At 33.1% G+C, this 24,174-nt stretch overlaps 2 protein-coding genes across 2 annotated transcripts; both read left to right on the top strand.

The window, feature by feature from the left end:
* The first annotated feature begins 570 nt into the window (after positions 1–570).
* LOTGIDRAFT_198201 (hypothetical protein) lies at positions 571–5,511 on the top strand. Its single transcript, XM_009068904.1, has 10 exons — positions 571–632; positions 1,094–1,225; positions 1,657–1,783; positions 2,185–2,230; positions 2,623–2,754; positions 3,142–3,208; positions 3,893–3,980; positions 4,158–4,188; positions 4,545–4,613; positions 5,145–5,511. Exons 3-10 carry the CDS (start codon positions 1,678–1,680, stop codon positions 5,248–5,250), a joined length of 645 nt encoding a protein of 214 aa, XP_009067152.1. The 5' UTR covers positions 571–632; positions 1,094–1,225; positions 1,657–1,677; the 3' UTR covers positions 5,251–5,511.
* Positions 5,512–8,942: 3,431 nt separating this feature from the next.
* On the top strand, positions 8,943–16,770 carry LOTGIDRAFT_223492 (hypothetical protein; the record flags this gene model as incomplete). The annotated part of the gene is made up of 12 exons (XM_009068903.1): positions 8,943–9,249; positions 9,651–9,766; positions 10,284–10,355; positions 10,662–10,748; positions 11,675–11,800; positions 12,497–12,602; positions 12,991–13,118; positions 13,393–13,502; positions 14,171–14,270; positions 14,617–14,728; positions 15,447–15,638; positions 16,418–16,770. Exons 1-12 carry the CDS (start codon positions 9,108–9,110, stop codon positions 16,768–16,770), a joined length of 1,644 nt encoding a protein of 547 aa, XP_009067151.1. The 5' UTR covers positions 8,943–9,107.
* Positions 16,771–24,174: the final 7,404 nt, after the last annotated feature.

Below are 24,174 nucleotides of genomic sequence, written 5' to 3'. Positions count from 1 at the left end.
CTCCGAAATGCAAACATGAAACAATCTAGTTCCAGGAACCCACCTCCCCCCCCTCCCCCCCAAAAAAAAGAAAGAAAAGAAAAACAAACAGTACAAAAGACTTACCCAAAAAAATCCAAACAGAGGAGCGCAAAATTAAATTGCAATAATCTATTGAACCTGTTCATGTTTTTTTTTCAACTTAGAAGTCCTTTAACAATCAAAAAGACAGTATTTAAATCAGATTATCAAAATAGGTGTTATCCGAACATATAATTCTCATTCACTATGGAACTTTGCCATTGTCCAAAGTTAGTTAAAGGAGCATTGTCGTGTAATTGTATGGAGATCCATTGTAACTTCGTTGACATATTAGCTTTGTAACCTATCTTTCATCTTACAGAGAATTGTGGCAAATGTCCTTGTCTAATATTTGTCAACCTTTTGGGCGAGAAGTTATAATATGCATAATGGTTATGTGCGTTCGCTTTATTACCTAACTGTGGTCTGAAATTACTAAATCTGGATCGAGTTGTCTTCCCAAATTACAGATGGCGCTAGTTAGAGGCGAGTTCTCGGCCATTTTGGATACTTGCGTAGTTGAAGATTTTCATTAATTAGATTTTAAAACGTGGAATAAACCATATTTTCATGTAAGTCTCTTTGTCATCAAGGCACCAGCTAGTTGAAATATCTAAGAGTGTGTCTAAAGTCTCAAATCAGTATTGCGTTCGTCTGTCATTGGCGATTTGGCAATCAGAAAAAAATATAAATATGAAAAATTTCTGAAAAACCAGTCCCAATATTTTTTTGTGTTGTCACTTGTCAAATTATCTCTTATCTTTGTCTCATTTGGTAAATCACTTGATGTGTGAGAGTTACTTTAATTTGGAACTTGTCCATTTTCCCTAAAATCTCAGAATTGAAATTGAAGTCTTATGAAAGATGAACTTTTGCCCTGGCCAAAATTATTATCTATTTTTGCCTGATGATTCATTTGTTGACAAAATGGCTCCCCCTTCCACATGTCAAAATAATGTTTTGCACAATGATATCATATCCTTTTTATGACTATGACCTAATAAATTGATAAGCTGGCCATTCTTCCTTTCAGAAACAACCAAGAAGCTTAGAAAGATAGACATCAGTGGTCTGAGAATCTAATATTGGAAAAAAGGGGGTGGTTCCATCATAATTATTATTATAGCCATTTTGTTCTTAATACACCTATAAGATCTACAGAATTGTAAGTGAATTACCTAAATACTAAATATCGTGGATCACTTAGTTTTGAAGATATTAGGTAAAAATTTAATAAGGGTCATGACACAAGACTGAGAGCAGATAGTCCAGAAATTTGAACATGATAAAAAAGTATTCCATGAAAAACACAACATGAAAGATTAATCAATAATATATCAAAAATTTTTTCTTGTTCTGAGTGAATGTCCATGTACCCATTTGATTGACTGAAACAATTTATGTCATTTGAATGTAGACAAATTTAACACCAGACAATAAGCTATCAAATGACAAATAATTTGATTTTGATGTCATATTTTGTGAAGAAGTCCTGCTTGCCTTTCCTATGGACTGTTGGTTTGTCTGTAGGTCAATGACTGGCACTTCTACAATGTACTTGTATCCCCAAATTAAAAACTTTCAATTTTATTTCAGTGTTAAAGAAAAGAATCTAAAATGGCAGCTGGACCATATAATTATAGTTATATATTTAAATATATTATTATTGGAGATATGGGGGTAGGCAAATCCTGCCTTTTACATCAGTTTACAGAGAAAAAATGTAAGTATTATGCTGTCTTCAAAGGTTTTCAACCTCTTAGAATTATATAAACTTTAAATCTTATACTTAACCAATAAGAGTGTCAGTTCATAAGCTTACTTATCATTGAACTTACCTGGTGTCATAAATATACAACAGAATCCCTCTTTTATCCAATAAATCCATAAAACTAATTACCGGTAAATTTTAAAAAAACATTTTATCCAAGTTAGTGAATTGAACTCTATGTCCATTCCAAAATGTAGCATAATATTATAAACAGAAACTTATTTCCAAATACCGATATTTGTCCCGTTACAGTAACTATGATACTGGTATATTATGACATTGGTGAAAATTGTATGTGAGAATATTTTAATGGCTAATATATAATAATTATGTATAAATTGGTTTTATTTCAGTTATGGCAGACTGTCCTCACACAATTGGTGTTGAATTTGGTACCAGGTAAATTTAATTTTAAATTTCTCACCCACTTCTTGATTTTGATTTTTTGCTTTGACATCGATTTGAGATAGTAACCTTAAAAGTGTTGTGAAGAGGTATTTTTTATGTGTATCAAGGACTTTGATGGCTCCTAATTGCTACATTCAAATTTTCTATCAGATGTCTGTGATTCCTGTAAGTAAAGAAACACTTTACCTGTTTCTATCGCTTATATACGTTATAAAATGCTTAGTTTTAGTGGGATTGCAAGACCCACAGGCTTCTGACAATTGGAATGATGTATATCAATGCTATCAGTGTCTATAGTACACTTTGAAATTTATTAAAGCATGTTCAGTTCAGCAATTAAGCCTAAGCAATTTTTGTCAATAAGTGCTTTTGTATTATTACAGAATAATAGAAGTAGCTGGACAGAAGATTAAGCTACAGATATGGGACACAGCAGGTCAAGAAAGATTCCGAGCTGTAACCAGAAGTTACTATAGAGGAGCTGCAGGAGCTCTTATGGTGTATGACATCACAAGGTACAGACCTTTTCATTGCTTAATAATGCTTTAACAACAGTATTGCATAGTGCTGGGTATTGTCAATCATACCTTGATTTGATATGTCTGGCAATAGAAGGAATTTTCGAATTTCGAATTTTTTATGACTAACCTTATTTGATTTTTAAAGTTAAATAATTGAATCAATAGAATAGAATTTTAGGTCCTACTTTTTTTAATGACTAGACGCTTTTTCCATGTCAGCCCCTCTTACCTGCATCACTTACAGGAGGGAAACGGGGAATAATCTAGACATATGCTGGTATTTGGCCCTCATTCTTCAGGCTAACGACCAAGCATCTAACTCATTGAGCCATCACATGGAAAGGTTTTTCTAGTCTGACAGTTTATTTTTTATTTTTATAGGAGAAGTACATACAATCATTTAAGTAGTTGGCTGACAGATGCTAGAAACCTAACAAACCCCAATACAGTAAGTCACTATCTTCTAAGGCGTCTTAGGCAAAGCAAATGTTTATTGAATTCCAAGGTACATGGTAGTTGAATAATCTAGATGAGATATTATTTTTAGTGGAAAAGTCGTTCTAGGAACATTATATTTCTGTCAAACAAATGGTGGTTGTGGGTTCTAATCTTGGTTGGCTCTTTCCAACTTATACAGACCTAGCTGTAAATTGGTATGGATAATCTGACAATCAATGCCAAGAGGTTTGGCTTTGGGCCAAAGGGTAGACGGAATCCTCTTGAAGACTTGAACCTAAGTTGTTATCCTCATAAAAATTGGTTCTTATTCTTATCTCTACTACGCCATTATTAACATCTATTTTGCACAATTTACGGAAATCATGTGCCCCTAGGAGTTTCTGACTAGCTTTATACATTAAATCAATGATAAGATGTCCTTTTGGAAAGTAATATTTATAAGTTTTTCGAATACAACTAAATCTAGCACTGAAATCTTCAGGTACTTGAGCCCAAGCTAATACTCTGTTTTCATTTCTTATTCTTATTTTGACTATCGAAAAATTGCCCTTTCAAGGCTTTTCGATAGCAGAGTATCACAGATTACAGACAAAATGAGGAAGGATTACCGTAATTATCATAAATAATCAAAAACTCTTAAATTTGATATTTTTATCCTTGAACTGTTTTTTAGGTGATATTTTTGATTGGTAATAAGTGTGATTTAGATGCACAAAGAGACGTCACATTCGAAGAAGCCAAACAGTTTGCAGAAGAAAATGGTAATATAGTACAAATTATTTGCTATGCTTTTATTCAGAATAAAATGATATAAAATATTGGATAATCATATGTCTGATTGAAAATTGGAATGGTATAAATTGATGCTATCAACGTTCCCCGATACCCATATGAAGTTTAGAAAACAACTTATAAAAAATCTTTATCTTATTTTGTAGGTTTGATGTTTTTAGAATGTAGTGCTAAAACGTAAGTAGATCTTGTCAATCAAACAGTCCAGAATTTGAATATGTCACATTAAAAATTTCCCATCTATTTCCTTCCCCACCATTTTAAATTCTGTCTGCACCTACAATTTTTCGGCACACATGGAACACTTTCTGAACTCTGTTCCAACTTGTTTTGTTGAACTTCCATAAGTCCCGAATGTGTGGAAATCACCAATTGAGCGACCCCTTGATTAATAAGAGAAGGTGTCTTGTTAATCTTGTTATCCATTTTAACCACCATGTCTGGAATCTATTTCTAATATTTCTAAGGCAGAAATTATAACAATTAAAATCAGTTTTTTAATAAATCTGAATTATTGACTCTTCTCTCCACAGAGGTGAAAATGTTGAAGATGCCTTTTTAGACACAGCTAAGAAAATATATCAGAACATTCAAGATGGCAGGTAAGGTTTAAATTTGTTAGAAGGTTCATGGGAAGTCCCTTCTTCACTTTGTCAAGCTATTACCAAGGCTATCTAATACCTTGACATTTTTTGGCACTTTTCTTGTTTGAAAATCGCACAACACCTGTGTGCAATGATGGAAAGTTTGGAAATATAGTGCATCATCAAAAAAAACGGGAAAGATCAATTTTGTAATCTAGATTGCGAACATAAAAAACTTTTCTATTAGCAGTGTGCTATAAGGGAAATTGTCTAGGACAAGATCATTCTCTTCTAATATTTTGCATATGATATTCTTTATCAGAACAGATATTAATTGAATCAGTTTTGCTTGAGCTAATCAGAACATGCAATATCTAGAAGTAGTGTGCAATGAGGGAAATTTGGCTCGGACTAGGTCATCCTCTGCAAATTTGGGATATGGAATACTTAATCAGAACAACCAAAATTTTAATTGAATTAGTGTGCAATGAGGGAAATTTTTCCGAGACTCTTTTGAAATGGCCATAAATCATTTGTGTCTCATTTCAGCTTGGACCTAAATGCTGCCGAATCAGGGGTACAGCATAAACCTGCTACACCACGAAACCCTCTCAATACAGATACTCCCCCAAACAAGGAGGGATGTGCCTGCTAGTTAATAGGCGGCATCTAGAACATGTATTGTATTTAAAAATGACAGGACTCAAAAAGATTATTGGGTGGACAATAATTAACTTATCATGGTTTTAAAAAACCAAAAAATGTTTTGTTTTTTTTTCGGCAAGGGCACAAAATTTTTATATTTTTGTTGCCATGCCAACTAAATGAGCCATTCCACATCTGCCTCTTGATAATATTAATAATAATAATTTACTGTTTGCAATATGATCACCATGGTAACTGTTTGAGGAAATTTTTGATACTCGAAATTTAGAGTTTGATTTTTTGACCACATAAGATTTTTTTATTATATTGTTTCAAGCTTACTGGTTACCATTTTTGAATTTTTGCGATATTTGAGACAACACGAAATTAAAGATTTACTTTAAGAATTTGCCAGAAAATTTTTAGATTCCAAATTTGCTCTACATTTGTGCTTTAAAAAATTGAAATCAGTTCAAATATTTTCTTTTGGGTTGCCATGGTGATGCGGGGGCGAAGAAAAATATCTAAAAATTACTAATATTGGCGCGAGTTTCTGAAATGCTAATGATTTAGCTGTGATAAAAAAAGATTTCAATTTTAGAGGTAAAAAAAGTGATGATGTTATTTTTAGTAAATATTTATTATGTAAAAAATAATTGTTTAAAATTGTGTGCTCTTTTGTTTCTTTAGATTCATTTTCACTTTGTAATTGTTTGAATACCGAAAAATTTTGGAGACATTTGAACCAAAACTATCCTTTTAGTTATTCAAGACTATTTTCTTCTTGATCATCCAGTATTCAATAAGGGATGTTGTCTATTTATCTTATTAACCAGCAGATATATTTCAGTAACTGTGTCACTTACCAGAAAGAAAATTTGATTTGTCTGCAATCTAGTGAAAGTGAACTGAATTGCCGTAGGTAATGATGACAGTGTAATGTACTATACTATTGTAGTTTTTAGTCCAAAATTATGCAGTCAGTATTTACTTGCATGCAAAATAGATATCAAATTTCCATTTTGAATAGAGACACTGATGGCTACAATGTAGCTGGTAAACTGAATAATTAGACAATTTCATCTCTTTAAGAGTTTAATTTGCATAACAATTGTATAGCTAAACTTTCATTTTGAAAACTGAAGAGGTTAAAGAATTTATTCCTACAAAGAACATGGTTGCTTTAGAATTCTAAAACTGTTATTTTCATAGGCTTTAATGCTGCCATTTTGGTGGTGTCTAACATTCACAAACTAAATATAGTTCCAAAATACCCAATTATCATTTTTTGTGCTGAGACCAATCGAAAAGAACATAATTTGAGGATGGGGTGTGGCTCAGTCGATTAGAGCATTGGAACCTTGATTTCATTTCCTTGACTATGTTGAACGAATGGTGGTTTTGTGAGAAGCGCTGTAGACAGAAATTGTGTCCAAAGATCTATTTTCAAAGTCCATTTTCCAGTTTACAGTGTCGGCAAAAAAAGTTGCATTTTCGGCTATGTATTGAAAGTTCCACCATAAGTCTATTTCTAAAATGAAATTTTGCATGCAAAATTTTAGAATCTTTTGCATTGCATTGTGTATAAGGTTGTATCATAACTTAACCACTTTAAAAATTTTATTAAATGCAATTTATCATTTATTATAGTAGCTCAAAATCTAATTTGAATAAATTATGTTAATGAACTAATTTCTGAATATTAATGAGTGAATAAATTATAATATTTTTGTTTATATATAAATGTATAGTATAATATACTATTGTACAAATTTTTTATTGTAAATAATAAGTCAAACCCATTTTGTGTAGACCCAAATATTTTTCATATTTATTTCTGGTTGCTCTTAGGCTAAACCAAATTTTATCATTGTTTCATTTCATTCACAATTTTAAAACCTTTACCACCTTATTATATAGGGCTCTTTCGAAGGGAATACACCTACCACTTTCAGGGCTCAAAATAAATTGGATCATATCAGGTTTATTGAAATCATGCTAGGTTTGGTTGAAATAATCTTGGGTTTATTAAAATCATGCTTGGTTTGGTTGAATATTCTTAGGTTTATTGAAATCATGCTAGGTTTGGTTGAATAATCTTAGGTTTATTACAATCATGCTAGGTTTGGTTGAATAATCTTAGGTTTATTGAAATCATGCTAGGTTTGGTTGAATAATCTCAGGTTTATTGAAATCATGCTAGGTTTGGTTGAATGATCTTAGGTTTATTGAAATCATGCTAGGTTTTGTTGAATAATCTTAGGTTTATTACAATCATGCTAGGTTTGGTTGAATAATCTTAGGTTTATTGAAATCATGGTAGGTTTGGTTGAATAATCTCAGGTTTATTGAAGTCATGCTAGGTTTGGTTGAATAATCTCAGGTTTATTGAAATCATGCTAGGTTTGGTTGAATGATCTTAGGTTTATTGAAATCATGCTAGGTTTTGTTGAATAATCTTAGGTTTATTACAATCATGCTAGGTTTGGTTGAATAATCTTAGGTTTATTACAATCATGCTAGGTTTGGTTGAATAATCTCAGGTTTATTGAAGTCATGCTAGGTTTGGTTGAATGATCTTAGGTTTATTGAAATCATGCTAGGTTTGGTTGAATATTCTTAGGTTTATTGAAATCATGGTAGGTTTGGTTGAATGATTTTATGTTTATTTCAATCATGCTAGGTTTGGTTGAGTAATCTTAGGTTTATTACAATCATGCTAGGTTTGGTTGAATAATCTTAGGTTTATTGAAATCATGCTTGGTTTGGTTGAATAATTTTAGGTTTATTGAAATCATGCTTGGTTTGGTTGAATAATCTTAGGTTTATTGAAATCATGCTTGGTTTGGTTGAATAATCTTAGGTTTATTGAAATCATGCTTGGTTTGGTTGAATAATCTTAGGCTAATTGAAATCACCCTAGGTTTGGTTGAATAATCTAAAGGTTTATTGAAATCACCCTAGGTTTATTTCAAACATTAGAAATCACCCTAATATTAATTAAGATTAATAGTCTAGGTTAACTGTGCACTGATTAGATATTCCTATGATTTTCAAAACATCCTAGGTTTTATAAGAAAAGTTTAGGTTTAGTCTAGGATCATTGAAAAAAGTCTAAGTTTGATAAAATAATTCCTAGGTTTAAATTAAGATGCTTAGGTTTTATGAAATAATTTTCATTTCATAACCCTAGGTTTATAGAAAACATCCTAGGCTTAATTGAATAATTTAGGTTAAATTGAATAAGTCTAGGCTTAGTTAAAACTTGAAACAAAGTAAGAAATCTGGTTTAGCCGTTTGTTGTTTTTATTTTAGTACACTTTAGTAACATTAAGTATTTAGAATATGTTTTGTCTTTGTTTCAAATATGCTTAATAAACACATCAGGGTCAATTTCCTTTGTTTTTTCGTCAATTCAAGTCAAGATTTAGTCAAGGGTCTCGATTCAATTCAGAAATTCAACCCTAGAGTCTGCAGATTGATATTCCTGTTGATAAATTGAATTTTTACCGCTAGGTTGGAGGAGATTGCTGATGCAATATTGTTTTTAGAAACTGACTTGAATTAAAGTAGACTACACCTTTGGGTGTAACAGCAGTGTTGAGGTATTATGTAATGCCCTTAATTTGTCCATGCAGTGGTTTAAATAAAAGTTAGAAATCCATGTCGGTCTGTTTCACTCTCATCAATTTAGAGTTATGTCCCTTACCAAGATGGCTGCGCCCGGTTCTGCAAAGTGTGAAAATTTATTAGATATGAAAATTAATACAGTTCGTTCACAGTGATCTGATCTGACATAGCCGAATTTCCATCTATGTCCAATAAACTTTCTAACCCAACCGTTGTCACGTTCTGAAGTTGCCGAATATGATTCTACAGAGGCGTTTCCTAACTAACTTTTGGACGCTTCGAACTTTGTCATTGAAGAAATCTTTTGCGGCATGTTGTTATTCTTCTGAAAGAAATACGAACTTTTTTGTGACTACACCAATATTCTATGTCAATTCTTGTGAGTATTCCTTATTTTATTATTAACTTCAAAATCTGTTGAGACAGCATGGACAAGTTACATGAAGGTCCATAGAAATGAACACCCTTCCCTCAGGCCTATAGATATTACAAGCACAAATTAGGCCTTAGTACAGAGGAGCAAGATGTCCTCAGAATATCATCCTGAGAAACAGCAATTTGGCAATGATTTGAAAGGGAAAAAATGTTTTTGTTAAAAATGAGCCAATGTTTGGAGTAGGTGAAACAATGGAAAACTTCAAAAGATTTTAAGTTAAAATTCCTATCCTACGCCCTATTTATAACTTGGTATTTCACATATTTTCACGGCTTTGTAAACAAAGTAGGGCCGAGATACCTAAGCTGATCTAGTCATTAATAAATTTGAATGTATACTTTCAGCACCTCATATTGGTCATCTATATACAGTAGTCTTAGCTGATTTTCTATCTCGATGGAATGAGGTTAAAGGCCGGAAAGTTTTATTTTCAACAGGAGTTGATGAACATGGATTAAAGGTATTAATGTATATCCTAATACTTTTTGTAATTGTTGCTTTGATTCTGAACATGTAATGAGTATTTTTTTTATGTAACTTTTGTTCATGTATGGCATCCATTTGCCTCATCCAAATTTCCAATGTGATGTCTGTGGTTCTTGGACTTATGCTTAACAGTACATGTTGTAACTATAAGGGCTGGGTAAAATGATCGAAATAATTGATTATCATTGTAAGGAATTAATAATTTTGATTATCGATGATTAAATTTTATAAATTTGTTATTGTGGGTAAAATGTTTAATTTGAGATATTTTTGAAGGAATTCTGTTATTATGGGTTATTATGTTTTCGTACATTTCTAGTACTTCTGAAAATTATTTACATATTTTCAAGATTCAAATCAACACCCTAAAATGATGCAACTGTCACTTTAACAAAAGTGCACAAAGTGCTTGGCATCGCTAGTGAAATATAACAACTGCTCATCTGTTCAAGAGCTCTGAACTGATTTCAATAATATTTTTGTTTTTGTAGATCCAGCAAAGTGCAGCAGAATTGAACAAACGTCCAATAGAATTGTGTAATAAAAATTCTTCAAAATTTAAGGTATAGCATTCTCAAATCATCAAGTTTTCAAACTTACCGCTGGTACTTAAGGCCATAGGTAGTGCTAGCTAGTACATTGGTAAATTGATGCATTGCGATATTGTATATAACAATACATGTATCATATTGTGTGGTCATGTATCGATTCTTGACAATGTCAGGCATACTAGACAATTGTGTATACACATATAACTAGATGTTATCCAAATGCATGAAATGTTGAATTTGTAACTGTAAGCAAGGCAATAACAGGTAACTCTGTCAAAGCAATACTGTTTGTTACTATTGAACAATTTTTTTTTTCAGGACCTATTTAAATTGGCCAATATCAGTCATACTGATTTTATTAGGACAACTGAAGATAGACATAGACAGGCTGTAGAAACATTCTGGGTAAGTAACACTTATAGGAAGAATGGTTATATATATAAAGGTGTCTATGAGGGCTGGTATTCTATGTTATATTGTTTATTTGTAGGCACGGCTAGAGAAGAATGGTTATATATATATAAAGGTGTCTATGAGGGCTGGTATTCTATATTATATGTTATATTGTTTATTTGTAGACACTGCTAGAGAAGAATGGTTATATATATAAAGGTGTCTATGAGGGCTGGTATCCTATATTATATGTTATGTTGTTTATTTTAAGACACGGCTAGAGAAGAATGGTTATATATATAAAGATGTCTATGAGGGCTGGTATTCTATATTATATGTTATATTGTTTTATTTGTAGACACTGCTAGAGAAGAATGGTTATATATAAAGGTGTCTATGATGGCTGGTATTCTATATTATATGTTATATTGTTTATTTGTAGACACTGCTAGAGAAGAATGGTTATATATAAAGGTGTCTATGATGGCTGGTATTCTATATTATATGTTATATTGTTTATTTGTAGACACAGCTAGAGAAGAATGGTTATATATATAAAGGTGTCTATGAGGGCTGGTATTCTATATTATATTGTTTATTTGTAGACACTGCTAGAGAAGAATGGTTATATATAAAGGTGTCTATGATGGCTGGTATTCTATATTATATGTTATATTGTTTATTTGTAGACACTGCTAGAGAAGAATGGTTATATATAAAGGTGTCTATGATGGCTGGTATTCTATATTATATGTTATATTGTTTATTTGTAGACACTGCTAGAGAAGAATGGTTATATATAAAGGTGTCTATGATGGCTGGTATTCTATATTATATGTTATATTGTTTATTTGTAGACACTGCTAGAGAAGAATGGTTATATATATAAAGATGTCTTTGAGGGCTGGTATTCTATATGTTATATTGTTTATTTGTAGACACGGCTAGAGAAGAATGGTTATATATATAAAGGTGTCTATGAGGGCTGGTATTCTATATCAGATGAAGCTTTCCTATCAGACAATGATGTCACCGATATGGAAATAGAAGGCAAGATGTGCAAGGTACCTACTTTTACTCAAATTTTATACCAATTGCTAATTTTGTATTAGTTTTCATCAATATTCTAGATGACTTTGTGTAAATTAAATAGTGTTTTAGCAAATCGTCATTGTCTTAAAAGAACAGTTTGGAATCAGAATTAACGAAACCATTCCCAGTGAGCTAACTCCAATAATTTTACAAATCGGGCTTAACCAGTTCCTCAGACATGATATACACATGGGATATTTTCAAGGTTAGGGCCACTTTTTATGGGAGTTCATCCTGATCTGTGTTTAAGATCACTAGCTTTTGAGAATTTTCACCTTGACAAAAGCCAAATTTGGCAAGACTGTTAGACCATTAATGAATCCGTGGAGACAATACCAGATGTCCTACAATGTCCCTGTGCCCTGTTCCCACCATTGCTATTTTATTTATGCTAGAAAGTGGATCATGTGATTGAAGTCACATGGACATCATAGAATATCCTGATATGTTTTGATGGACTCTTTAATGGTTCAGCCAATTGTGCCAAATTTGGCAATTGAGATGAACTTCCATCAAAAGTGGTATCCTATGACAATTGTCACATCCATCTATCATGTCAGAGGAACTAAGTAGGGCTAGATTTGTCTAGCTAGACTTAGCCAAAAACTAGCGCATGGAGATAGGGAAAGAACCCCTGTCTATTTAAGTTCAATTTGAAATTCTTTCAGGTATCTGTTGAAAGTAAAAGACCAGTGACATGGATGACAGAAGAAAATTATAAATTTAAACTATCAAGTTTTAAAGATGGCATCAGAGACTGGTTAAACACTGGAGGTAGGCAATTGTGTTAATAAATGTTAGATGTACTTATGATGTAACATAAGGCCGAATCCTGTTACAATTTCAGCTGTTAATCCTGTTATTTATTATTTCAGCTGTTAATGCTGTTATTTATTATTTCAGCTGTTAATTCTGTTATTTTATGATTTCAGCTGTTAATCCTGTTATTTTATGATTTCAACTGTCAATCCTGTAATTTTATGATTTCAGCTGTTAATCCGGTAATTTTATTATTTCAGCTGTTAATCCTGTTATTTATTATTTCAGCTGTTAATCCTGTTATTTATTACTTCAGCTGTTAATCCTGTTATTTTATGATTTCAGCTGTCAATCCTGTAATTTTATGATTTCAGCTGTTAATCCGGTATTTTTATTATTTCAGCTGTTAATCCTGTACAGTTTGATGGTATAGTAAGGAGGATGTTAGAAGAACTACAAGATCTATCGGTATCCAGACAAGCGGACAGAATTTCCTGGGGTATAACAGTTCCTGGGGATTCTACACAAGTGGTTAGTTCAAACTTTCTTACTTTAATTAGCTTATGATTTTGACCCATTTGAGACGGCAATATCAAATTCTGATGCAAATTGGAGGGCTGAATTGACTTCGCTCCACACTAGTGTAAATCTATAGGCACTATTACTACTACTCAGGGGCAAACACAGCTTTAATATATATATTTTCAAACAGGAGATGGTTGAGGCATGTAGTTACTATAGGGTTTAAATCAAAACTATGATATTTTAGTTAGTGAAAATCTTTTTGTTTCTATTTTTTTTTCAGATATATGTATGGTTAGATGCTTTGGTAAATTATTTAACAGTAGCAGGCTATCCTAATAATCTCACTACTTGGCCACCAGATTGTCAAATTATAGGCAAAGATATCTTAAAGTAAGGTTCACTTATTATCAACCTTCACAATGAAGATATTACAAACAACTTCTAATACCTTGACATCATTTGGTACTTTTCTTGTATCACAGAAGTTTGTAAATGCAGCTATTTGATTTGTGAAGCGAAGACACTAGACAGCCAATAAAAGCCCTAGAGAGATAGATTCGTAACTTGGAGTTTCTAGGGTTTAATTGGCTGTATACACTTGCATATAATCCAATCAAATCGCTGCATTTGACTTGTGCCTAATGATGTCAAATATGAAGTTCATAAAACCTTGACATTGTGAAGATGTAATTTCATCTTGTATTTCAAGTTCAAGTCTTTGCATGTTCGTTGGTATATCAAATATTACTGGTTATTTTCACAAGCATTGGAATATCTACTTCAAAATAGTACCGTTAGTCTAAGAATGTCTTCAAAATTTGTTTTTACAGAGAAAATTGTTTGGTTGAAATTTCTAGGAGAGAAATTATGTGTTTCTTTTCAATGTAAATTTACAAAGAATTATAGCTTTATCAATGCAAAGACTAACAGTACTTTTTGAAGTAGGTATTTTCCGATTCTCTTAAAATACATGGAAAAAATACCATTTTTTTGTTCGCTTTGCTCCTAAAAACAGGATAAAAATTGTCGTTTTGTAAACTTAGATTTGTTCTTTTCAGGTTTCACGCTATTTATTGGCCAGCGTTCTTACTAGCATCTGAATTACCATTACCTACAAAACTATTCTGTCATTCTCATTGGTTGGTTAACAGAACTAAGGTAAGTTATTTTAACCCTTTCAACACAGAGTGCTCAAATTTCATATGCCCTATGTGTATGATATGAAAGATGAAAAGTTAACCCTTTCAATGCTTGTTGTATTAAAGGAATTGTAAAGAGGTTTTCTAGCGTTTTTATATGTATTGGGGATACTGATAGCATCAATTTGAACCATTCCAATTTTCAATCAGACGTCTGTGGTTCCTGCAATTCCACTAAAAGTGTTTGATAATGTCCCTTATCGTACAGGTGTCTGATTGAAAATTGGAATGGTGCAAAAGTTTTTCTTTTTGGCAAATATTTTTATTTCAAACTTAACTGAGAGTTATTTTGTTAATGTGTTTAGATGTCTAAAAGTATAGGTAATGTAGTAGATCCTATAGATAGAATAGAAAGATATACAGTTGATGGTTTACGATATTTCTTACTCAGAATTGGTGTTCCTGGTAGTGATGGAAGTAAGTTGTCTTTCCTTTGTTTTATATGAACCTATCAACCACTGGAAGGCTTCAAAGAGCTTGAATGAACATCTACAGATGCCAAGAAGTTCAGCATCAATTTGGTATCCCACATAGAAATGTGTTCAGTAAAATAGAAGACACACAAAACATTTCACAAAGTTTTTTACTGGTCCATTTGTAATTGATCCCAATACTGTTGATAATATATACTCTGCCCCTAAGGGCTCCTTTGTGCTCTTGAAACATGTTGGAAATTAGGACTACTTAGTTTTTCTATAGCAGATTATTATTTTTGAATGTTTAAACACATGAAAATGTAGACATATATTGCCATCATCTGTTCTGTCTGTCCACAATAGACATTGCCGATCTTATCCAATCTTGATGAAATTTAGTATGAGATCTCGGACAAATTCATAATTTTGGCAAATATGAGAAATTATTGTTCATGGGTGTTTCAAGAAATTGCCTGAAGTGGGGGTCGAAAATGAGAAACTCTTTAGATCAGTGGTCTGGAGACTGTGCGGGCCAGCAGAAGTCAACAGGTTTGATCTAAGATGAATTTTGAGCCTTTGGAGGTCATAATTTTCACTTTTCACTTCAGAATATGACATTTGCTCATTTGCTGCTTTGTGGGTGTATAACCTTTTGGGAACTACTTACTGTGTTAGTGTTTTACTGTATATGCTGTCTGACATTCATGATTCTATTTCAGATTACAATGATGAATTGGCAGTTGACTGTATCAATTCAGAATTAGTCAATACCCTGGGGAATCTCTTAAATCGTGTCACATCGTACAGTATTAACCGTAGTCAAGTCTGTCCAGCCTCCTCTCAAGAAAACATAGAAAAATATCTGACTAAAGAACAACTTGAGGAATTCCAAAGCTTACGGAATTTGCCAGGTAAGTGGTTTTGTTATTTTTGAAATTCAAAAATATAAAAGATATATATCACCTATAGACTTATTGGTTAATGTTTGTAAACTCCTTTAATAAATATTAAAAGAATTAAAGGCCATACTACAATAATATAATAATAAACATTTATATTTTAATCTTAAAGATGGGTTTCCTTATTATTTAATGTCAAATTAGGCAAACTATTTGATTAATTGGTGTTTCTAATGAATTATCATGTATTCTTAATCATATCATTATGTTCTTATTGCAAATGATTAAGAGTTTTAACCAATCATAAATGTCCATATATTTACAGTCTGGATAAACAAAAAAAGACTTTTTGACCTTTCTTGATTGGTCATTCTCTTTGACCATTCTAATTTAGCTAATTATGAATTAATTATGGACATGTGAGGCAAACTGGTATTTTTCCAAGTCATTAGAACACCTCTACTTTCTATTCATATAAGTATTAGCATTTTCATTTTCATAAATGAAGATATGGGAACCCATCTTTAAGTTCATTTGATGATTATACACATACATTTTCATCAAAATCTGTTAAAAAAAACTGTAGGCTCTAGATCCTTTTTTCCGCAATTGTGAACAGATGGACATGGGTGCCAACAATACCAATCAAATTACTGCATTCCGTGACACAAGAAAGGTGGCTATTACAGTCAAGGTATTAGACACAGTTCGTAATTTTAGCGACAATATAGATAGATGTTAGGTAGTAAGAGTGGAGGCAATCCAACTTTAATTTTCTTGGAATATTTCAGATATTGTAGGTGAGTGCTATGAGGATCTCAATGTGTACAAAGGACTTGAAAAAATCATGAGCTACCTTCATTGGGTCAATACTTTTATTCAGGAACACAAACCATGGCAACTAGCAAAACAAAGCAAATCATTGGACCATTTAAATACTGTTATTTTCGTTGCCATGGTTTCCATGAGGACTTGTGGGATATTATTACAACCTGTGGTTCCAGATCTTTCAAACAAATTGTTGGACAAATTGAATGTGCCAAAATCTCAAAGACACTTCCAGGATGCCACGGACATTGTGTTTTCAAATAAGGATGTGCCGTTAGGGAAAGATAACTCTGTTTTAATAAAGAAACTTACTTAGTAATGGTTTGAATTTTTGGGGATTATAGCGGTTTTAAATTTTCTTCTACCAGGTGATAGAATTGAATTTCAGTTGCCTGTACCACTTTTCGGAATGGAAATTTGACTTAAGTTTTGTGTAATTATTAAATGATACTGAATGCTTGAAGAGGCGAAAAGAGGACAATAGGACAGTCCACGTCTCCAAGCAATTGCTATTTATCAAAGCAGATAGAACAGATATCACTACACAATTGTTAATTTATTTACTTAGTTGCAATTGCAGACAAACTAGAATTCAGATGTTCATTATGAAAAGTGACACAGATAACGGGAATTGAGTTCTATCAGCTGTTAAATAGAATAAAAATATAAGCTGTAAATCTTAGGATAATTATCCAGTTTTATTGCCGAATTTTAAACTCTCATTGCCATTGATTCACCAGTCAAATGTGACTCTTCCGGAGGATCATAAGTTAGTAGATATAACAAATGCTTTTCAATTCAGTCTCGAATTCCTTCAATTGCCAAAGATCTCACAGGCCACTAACCCCTAATCATATGAATTATGATAAACTTATACAAGCTGAATAAATAGAAAAGCACAAATATATGTATTAAAAGTAATGTGTATTTATAGTATCTTTTAACGAAATCGAAAGTAAAGAACTAAATAATACTGCATGAAATGAGTATCTCTCAGAAATGTCTGATCTGATGCCATTGACGAACGATACATGAAACACGTTTTTACACATTGACTCCCAGCACGACTTCAAGAATCTCTAACGTCTTTGTCATCTCTCAATGAAACCATTCAACAACAAAAAGTGAAATGGACAACCAAATATGTACAAGGATGCTTTACATTGTGCATTGTTTTTAGATAACACTACTTTTAAAAGAAGAAAAATCCAAAAGGCTTCTCCGGGATCCTTTGGAGTTTCTCGCTACTTAGATTGGACATCAGGGTTTAAAATTTGAGAGTTTACCATCACATCATCTTTAAGGAAAGTCCAAACAACCAAACTTCTCGTTTAAGAGTCATTCATTAGCAAATGGCTTAAAAAGTCACTTCTTTTTGAAGCAGCAAAATCACCTGAAACACTGATCCTTTATATGGACAAACATCAAAGAATACCAGTGTCCAAAAGACCATGCGATTATTTGATCAAGTTCATGAGAATGCAACTATGTAGTAGGGATCCGATAGTCAGGGAAAGGTCAATGCCAAGGACCAGCTGGTTGTCCGGATCCTCGTGAACCTAAGATATATTCTTTGTAAAAAAAGGTTGTCTCTTTCTTACTATAAAACAACGAATCAGTTCTTCACAGTCCACGACACCAGCACTTGTATTTTTTACTTTACCCACAGCCATTTTGAACGATCCAACCTACCAAACAGATTTGGGAATTCGTATTCTGTATTGTGGAGGAATAGCAGTATAAGGTCTCTTAGTTGTCCTTTTAAAAGATTCCCGAACAGCTCCTTCTGGAGTGTAGATCATACCGTGGTGTTCTTTAAAACTGGACATCCTGTTCCAATTATAGTAGTCCATACTCACGAACGTCACTTTTGGTCGAAATCGCGCGTTTTTCATCCTTGACGACATAGTCGATCTGGATAATCGATCCACAATACCGCCAAGTTCATGTTCAAAGACAACGGTGTTGAGAAGTTTGGGTTTCGTGGGTGAAATCGGTCTGAATGACAAAAGGTCCACTTCTGTATTAAATGAACGTGCTGATGCTGGTCTGGAATTACTTTTGATTGGTACGGACACCGGAAGTGACGGCAGATACACTGAACCGGGATCCAAACGGAATGAATTCTCCATCTTCTTCAAATAACTGACTGAAAGACAAGGAACAAATTCTGATCAAACGTGAGGTTGGACACGTTTTTATCCAGAGCGCTGCACTCTCTTTTCAGTTACCTGAAGGTCAAGGGTTCATTCTTACCACTGGTACCTTTGGTTGCCACCTTGAGGCCTTGTTAGTTACGCAAAGAAAAGACATTTGGTTGGAAAGAAAAGCCTGATCTGTACGTTAGAGATACCTCTACAGTTGTATTTGCTTAATTTTGTCATTCGCTCTTAAGTTTTATAGCCGTCCTGAGACGCGGCAAATAACCTTCCAAAAATCCAGAAGGGATCATGGGTTTCATCTATTTTTATGGTTCGCAATAGTTCCGACTTACCTTCTATGGATTCGAACACACTGTTATGTGTATGACCATTACCCCTATAAATCTTCAAATTGTGTTGGTGATTTACTAGGATTGATGTATTGATCGAGTCTTTTCGGCTGTGAACACGTCTATTAAATTACACTGTATATTGGAGTTAAGGATTTGGTTAATCTTAATCTACCCGTATTATAAATAATACTCATTTATTAATATATTCATCGCAACTGTTGAGTTTGCCGATTGCCAGAAAGTAACTCGAAAACAATGCGCGAGTCTTAGGTTGAGACCAACTTACATCGTTCCAAAAGGTTGCTTGGTAAGCATTCCAAAAGATTACTTAATAAGCATTCTAAAAGATTACCTGGTAAGCATTCCAAAAGATTACCTGGTAAGCATTCCACAACTTTGCTTGGTAAGCATTCCAAAAGATTACTTGCTAAGCAATCTAAAATATGGCTTAGACAGCATTCCAAAAGATTCTAATTTTGGCCTTTTACATATTATTCCAATCAATTCAGCCGCAGCCCTTAATTGGTAGGGTAACTGAAAAAGTATCACTTCCATGCAGCCAAGAGGTTCTGTATGACAGTTTCACCATTCATTTCCTTGTATCCCTCCTTCCCTCCCTGAGATTTTTTCAAACTAAACTGTTTAAGACGGTTTCGATTGTATGGTTATGATGACCGTAAAGTCTTATGGATAATTTCAAGTTTTATAGACATTGGAAATTTGATCTGAATATTAGTCCTAATTATTGTGTCAGCTATAATCCTTTTCAACAATACACCTACTGGGCCCATAATTACTCTGTTCATAATGCCAAAACAGGCCGGATTTATCGAGACTAATCCCAGTACTAGCATGGGTCACCTTGCATGCTTTCGACGTGAGATGGAAATCGTAGAACAGAACACTCCCCCCCCCCCCCTTTTTTTTCAATCGCAAAATCTGGCGATGTCAAGACGCAAAAAGGTTGAAGAAAAGTGGATTTTCATCAAAGTCAGAAGGGTGGATTCTCATTGAAGTCATAAAGTTGGATTCTCATTGAATTCACAAGGGTGGATTCTCATTGAAGTCATAATGTCGGATTTTCAGCAAAGTCAGACGGGTGGATTCTCATTGAACTCATAATGTTGGATTCTCATTGAATTCAGAAAGTCGATCCTCATTGAAGTCATTGAGCAGATTCTTATTTAAGTCCAAAGATGGATTCTCATATATATTCCGATTGAAGTCAGAGGACAGATTCTCGTTGAAATCAGAAGGGTGGATTCTCATTGAAATCCAACGATGGATTCTCATTTAGACCAAACCGGTCGTCACACAATGCGTAATCCTATTACGGGGTTAACTTCCAGTATTGTGGAGTCGACACCTTTACAGAATAATCTGATTAGTTTGGACTTAGTTCTTACATAAGAGACATATTAACCTTAGAGTTGTGTTTCTCACTATTGCTTGTTGCATTGTCTAGTTCGACATCTAGAGGAAAGGTCGGACAACTTATGGTAAGTTTTGGTTTGATTTGCCTCTTATTGGGTATGACAGACTGAATTACACCGATTCATCGTTTTCATCGCTGGAAACTTTTTCCTTGATTCTCACGATGCCTGCTTCTCATTGAAGTCACGATGTTGTTTCTTATTGGAAGTCGTGATACTTCGAGTTCGATTCTCATTTAAGACAGGACTGATTTTCATTGCCATTGTTACAATGATTCTGTTTGAAGTCACGATGTTCTATTCTCATTGAAATGACGATGTTTGATTCTGATTGAAGTCACTATGCATCAATTCTCATTGAAGTCACAATGTTTCAATTCTCATTGAATTCATACCTTATTCTTGATTCTGATTGAAGTCATATTGATTTGTCTTTACGGAAGTCATCCTTTATCCTGAAACTAGTTTACGTCTGCATTAGCGCTGTCAGGTGGCAAAAAGTAGGGCGTAAAACTCAATTTCGTTGCATTTTCATTTCTTTAGTTAGTTGCACTTGATTCTCTTCTAAGACAGAAGTCAAAGCTACCTCGTGCCATAGAGTAACGCACCAGAAGTTGATGCAAACCTGTTAAATCATATCTTTTCCCAAAATTGGGACTTCTGCGAGGATTGTTAACACTTGTCATTTATTGCAGATACGAAAATCGACGTATTTGAATCCTGCAAAAACATTAGAAAACATTTGACGGACATTGAATTTTGCAGTTAAGACCAAGTGAAATATACTTCAGTGTATACTTAAAACATCAATTTTCGTGTGTATTTTCCAACATGGATATCGAACAATCGCGGGTGACTCCTGCCAAGCAAGAGACATTTGTGCACCAAGCACCTTTACCGATGTCCTTAAACCATGTAGCTATCGTGAGATCCAGTCAAAACAAATTGCCAGTGGACAGAGTCAAATCTATAGTTGGAAGAGTCGGCAGACCAACCATCTCTAGCGACCAGAAGCTAGGCATATGGTACCGTTCACCAAGTTACATCGATGAACAGAATTTCACATGGAAGAACATGCCACTGTATAAGGACTACCATACCCACATGTGGACGGATCTCGGAAGTGTTAGAGATTCTTTAAAGAAATAAACACAAACCTATTTAGGTCATGTAGCATTATGCACGTGCGTTTTATTATTATATAATATACATATTTATGGAAACGAAGAGTCTTTTGCTTAACCTTTGATATTCCAAAGATCCCAATAAGCAGAGGAAGGGGCTGAGATAATCATAGCTATTGATTAGGTAATAGGGTTGGCAGTCACAATCGTGGAGGGTCATCAGGTATCATGTCTGGACAGCTTTTGGATATGAAGGGTAAATTTCAAATATGTGTTCAGAGGAAAAGTCTAGGATAATTTTAGCAGCCCATTAGGTAACCAAGTTGACAATTGCAATCGTCGAAGGTCATCTAGTGCAACGACAGGAATGGCACATGCTTTGAGTATACAGTCCATCATTGGTACAGCTGTTGGGAATGAGGGTAAATTTCCAAAAGGTGGATTAAATAGTTGACAGGTACAATCGTACAGGGTTACCTGGTATTTTAACACTTGCTTCATGACAAATGCTTCGAGTATACATTATCAGGATAGCTGTTGGAAATAATCACAAAAAGGTACCGGCATTGATGTTCTCTTTGGAAGTTGGGTAGAGGGCGATTGGGTGAAAGGTAAACCCAATGTATGAATATCAATTTCTTTAATTATAATTTACATTTTCTCTCTACTACAATATACATATATTATTATGCTAATCTCGTGAACAATGACTTATGCTTGGTGATTTAAACCTTAAGCAGGATTAGCCTTAAAATGGCTTAACTAGGCTTTTTGTATTGGTCCTTTTGTGTATGTTATGATTTAGTCTTTGAACAAGCATTCGGGAGGGTTGCACAGAGGTTTCGGTTATGGGGGAGATTTTTTGTGAAATCTTTGGAAGTTTTGGCAACTATACAAGGAGTTTTTGTTGCTATGTTAAGAGGTTTTTTTGCTATGCAAGAAGTCGTGCCATAGGTTTTTTATTACTATACACACCACTATGCTATGCAATTTACATGAGGCCTTTTTAAGTTCAGTCAGTTGGCATGAAGCAGCATGAAGGTAGCATGAAAGTTTTGAAGTAGCATGAAGGTTATGTTCCTATTTAAGTAGGTTTCACAACTTAGTAAGGAGCTATGGTCATCAGTGACCAGTGCCCAGCTCTGAGTATCCTGCTGAAGGTTCCTAGCCACATATAAATTAGACAATATATTTCTATGATAACTAAAGCCAATTAAAATCTCATGAACGTGAAAATGATACGATAAAATATGAAAAATGTAAGAATAAAGCAAAATAAATAACAAAAATTTAACCATAATAATACCATAAATTAACAAAGATTAGACAAAATCTCCCACAAAGTTAGAAAAAAAAATTATAAAAAATTTAATAAATAACATAACAATGCCAATGCAAGGGATTTCTACAGTAAAGGCATTAGGTTTTTTAGACAGAATTTAAGACATTGCAGTGCTTATATACCCATAAACCAAACAATATACAGAGGCCCAAGTATATTACAGGCTAACATTAACATTTTTTCCATAAAATTTCCCTAATTTACCACTGCTTGGCAATGCACAATTCATTAACCTAATCTAGAGCAAAAAATTAGGACATAAAACATTTTATTTCCTTGCTTGCTAATAGTATATCCATTGAAGACATTTATTCATATCAATATCTTTAACTAGCTCACAATTTCACTATCTGTATCACTTATCAAATGCAAAATCTGATACCTAGTTCTCTAACAATTCAGAGATCTGTAATGCCAGTTTTGAAATAAATAAGGCAAGAAAAAATTAACAAACAAACATAAATAAAATACAAGAAAAAGTCAAAACTTATCGCCTTGCCCTATAAGGTTGTTTATAAATTGTTTACTCCATGAAACAACCCTTGTCATGGCTTGGCGTTAAATGAGTTAAAATATTGAAATGAGATTATGGTCCTATGTCATTAATTTATAATAATTGTGGAATGATGAATAAATATAATTTTGCTGGTAAATATAAATGCTATTTTTTTGTGATAGAAACCAAACATCCCTTATTGTATATTGAATCACCTAGCAATATGTCATAACATAAGCCAAAGCAGAAATCAAAAATAAAGTGTTGGTTTTGCTTTGTTTTGGGCAAAAACCATTAAAAACTTTCCTTTGAATGAAAAGAGTAAATTTTAACCATTTTTTCCCAAAATTTCTTTAATATTTCAGTTAATTTCAATCCATATTTTATAGTTTTAGATTATTTTCTTCAAGAATTTTGAAGTAGCTTTTAAATAAACATAATGCATGGCAAACATAACACAGAATTCTGCCTCATTGATATGAGCCACAAATTTTGAAAGATTACATTAGCTTGCTCTACACTATTTAATAAATCCCACATTATATACAAATAAATACTAAATATAACTCTAAGTTAATATCACTTTATGACTTTTGGGGGCACCAAAATATATTTTCCTTAAAAGCATATTCATGGTGAGGTTTATTTGGGAATTCATATTTTTCAAAGTATTTTTTGATAGTAACCAATTTTTGGTTAGATTTTTTATGTACTAATTGCCTGGTCTAATCTTATTGTTTTAATACTTGGTTACTAACCAAAACATTGTTATTCAAAGTCAGGGATGTGTTGATTTATTTGGTATATTTTGAGATAGCTATGAATGTTATG

This window comes from Lottia gigantea, assembly GCF_000327385.1.
Source record: "Lottia gigantea unplaced genomic scaffold LOTGIsca_96, whole genome shotgun sequence".
Classification (NCBI taxonomy): Eukaryota; Metazoa; Mollusca; class Gastropoda; family Lottiidae; genus Lottia; species Lottia gigantea.
This window is presented reverse-complemented; position numbering and strand designations above follow the sequence as displayed.